Here is a 2,242-nt window from a genome sequence, read left to right as displayed (position 1 = left end):
CCGCGGTGCAACCGCGCGCACCGCGCGTCTGTCGGGCGGGCGGAGCAGCGACCGCTGGCGCGGCCGCTGCTCCGTCTGTGCCAGAGACGCGCGCTCTGCGCCGCTGCAGAGCGCGCGCGTCAGGGCAAGGGGCATGCGTGGCGGCGCGGGACGCGCGGCGGCGGCGGCGAGCACGCTCCGTGAGCGGTGAGGCGGCCGGGCGAGGGCGCGGCGGGTGACGGGTCAAGGGAGCAGCCCACACCCGGCGTCGCTTTTTGAGCGACGCCTGTGGTACGCCTGCGCAGGGGCCGCAGGGCGGTCAGTTGTGGGGCGAGGCGGTGCCGGCCGCGGGCCGGGTGCAAGGCGCCGGCCTCGGCGCCGCCTCGGCGCGCCGCACGGGCGCGGCGAGCCTCTGAGCGGGAGCCGAAGGTTTGCCTGTGGGAGGTAGGTAGGTAGGTGGGGTGGTTTGACTTTGGAGCAGAGGCCGTCCCTAGAACAGCAAAACGGGACAGTATCGCAGATGCCGATCACCAAAGTTCAAAGTTCAACGATGGCGACAGCAGCGCTCGGCGCGAGCCGATTTCACCCCGCCCCACAATCGCCGATGCCGTTGGCCCGCGCCTCACTTCCGGAGCGCAAGCACGCGTTGGCGGCACTGCCCAACGACCGCGCCGCATGGCGCGCGGCGCTGCCTCGCCGAGCCGCAAAGAAGGCCGCAGCCCTCATCAAGAGCCTCGCTGGCTCAGAACCACAGAGGCCGAAGCTGGACAAACGCCTCCGGGAGCAGGTGGCGCTCCGCGTCGAGCGCTCGGACCCAGCGCTCGCCGCCATCTACCGTCGCTGCTTCGACACGCTCGAGCCGCTGATCAGCGTCCGCCGCGGCGAGCTGCAGTCTGGACGGCGTCCGACGCTCGCCTTCATCTCGACGGGCGACATCCCGCAGATGTGGCTGCGCGACTCGACGGCGCAGCTGCTGCCCTACCTACGACACTCGCGCGCCGAGCCCGGCGCCGGCGCCCAGCGCCACGGCGGGCTAAACGCGACTCACCGCCCTACGCTCGAGCTCGCTGCCGCTCTGCTGCGCGCGCACACGCTGTGCCTTTCCGTCTCCATATACGCCAACAACTGCAGGCAGGCCTTCAGCGCCGGCGCCGGCCAGTCGTGGCCCGACATCACCTTTGGCAAGACGGGCTGGAACCCAGGCTCGCAGTTCGAGCTCGACTCGATCAGATCTCCCGAGATTTCCTGAGGCTGACCCGAGATTCCCCGAGACTAGGCTCGCAGTTCGAGCTCGACTCGATCGGCGCCTACCTCGAGCTCTCTAGCGAGAGTAACCCGAGAATACCCGAGGTTTACCCGAGGTTTACCCGAGACTAGGCGCCTACCTCGAGCTCTCGGGCGAGGTCTGGGCGAGGTCGTCTGGCGCCGAGAGCGTGCGCAGCGCCACGTTCGACGCGGACTGGCGGCGCGTGGTGCGCCGGCTGCTCGCGCTGATGGCTGTCGAGCAGCAGCACGAGGCGCCGCGCGCCCCTCCCATGCGCGCCCTTTGCGCCCTCCTGCCCTGCGGCCCTCCGACCACTCGCGCCGCCGCGCCGGCCGCACTGCCCTGCCCCGTGCCCCACTCCGCACGCGCGCTGCGCTGCCGGCAGACGCTCTCCATGCACGAGTACCCCGGCGTGGCCGGCGTCTCGCAGTCGTTCCCGGAGCTCTCGCGGGAGGGGCGCGGCACGCGCGTGCGCGGCGGCGTTGGGCTCATCTGGTCGGGCTTCACGCCCGGAGACGACTCGCCTGCGCTTGGGTACGTGCCGTCGAGCATGCTGATCTAGACCTTTCCTGGACCTCTCCTAGACCTGTCCTGGACCTGTCCCTGACCTCTCCTGGACCTAGATACGTCGTGCCGTCCAACATGCTGATCGCCGTCCAGCTCGCGCGGCTGCGCTCCATGCTAGCCGAGGGGCTGGAGCTGGGCGGCGGCGAGACGCGCGACGACTGGTCGCGGCGGGTGAGCGACAGCGCCGCCGCCCGACACGGCCACCCGCCAATGGCCGCCTGGACCTTTCCTAGACCTGTCCACGACCTTTCCCAGACCTTTCGCACACAGCCACCTGCCTCTGGCCGCCGCCACAGCTCTGCAGCCCTCGCCCGCACCGTCCTGGCGCCCAGTCCTCGCCCCCCCCCCCGAACGAAGAAAAAAGCAATAACAGAGAAAATAATTACGCTGTCTTTAATCATGACGGGGAGCTCTTGGCTAACTTTTGGGCTC

General features: G+C 70.0%; 1 protein-coding gene across 1 annotated transcript in view; it reads left to right on the top strand.

Annotated features, from left to right (window-relative positions):
• Positions 1 to 583: 583 nt before the first annotated feature.
• Positions 584 to 2,242, top strand: part of EMIHUDRAFT_193880 (hypothetical protein) — a gene marked incomplete at both ends in the record, with an annotated part of 2,906 nt that continues 1,247 nt past the window's right edge. The window contains 5 exons of the mRNA XM_005793908.1: positions 584 to 924; positions 1,111 to 1,188; positions 1,394 to 1,478; positions 1,674 to 1,777; positions 1,867 to 1,981. Of these exons, the coding sequence (XP_005793965.1) occupies positions 584 to 924; positions 1,111 to 1,188; positions 1,394 to 1,478; positions 1,674 to 1,777; positions 1,867 to 1,981 (723 nt within the window). The remainder of the gene's footprint in view (positions 925 to 1,110; positions 1,189 to 1,393; positions 1,479 to 1,673; positions 1,778 to 1,866; positions 1,982 to 2,242) is intronic.

The sequence above is a fragment of the Emiliania huxleyi genome, assembly GCF_000372725.1.
Source record: "Emiliania huxleyi CCMP1516 unplaced genomic scaffold EMIHUscaffold_1, whole genome shotgun sequence".
NCBI lineage: Eukaryota > Haptophyta > Isochrysidales > Noelaerhabdaceae > Emiliania > Emiliania huxleyi.
The sequence above is the reverse complement of the archived record's forward strand: the minus strand, read 5'-3'. Positions and strand labels throughout refer to the sequence as shown.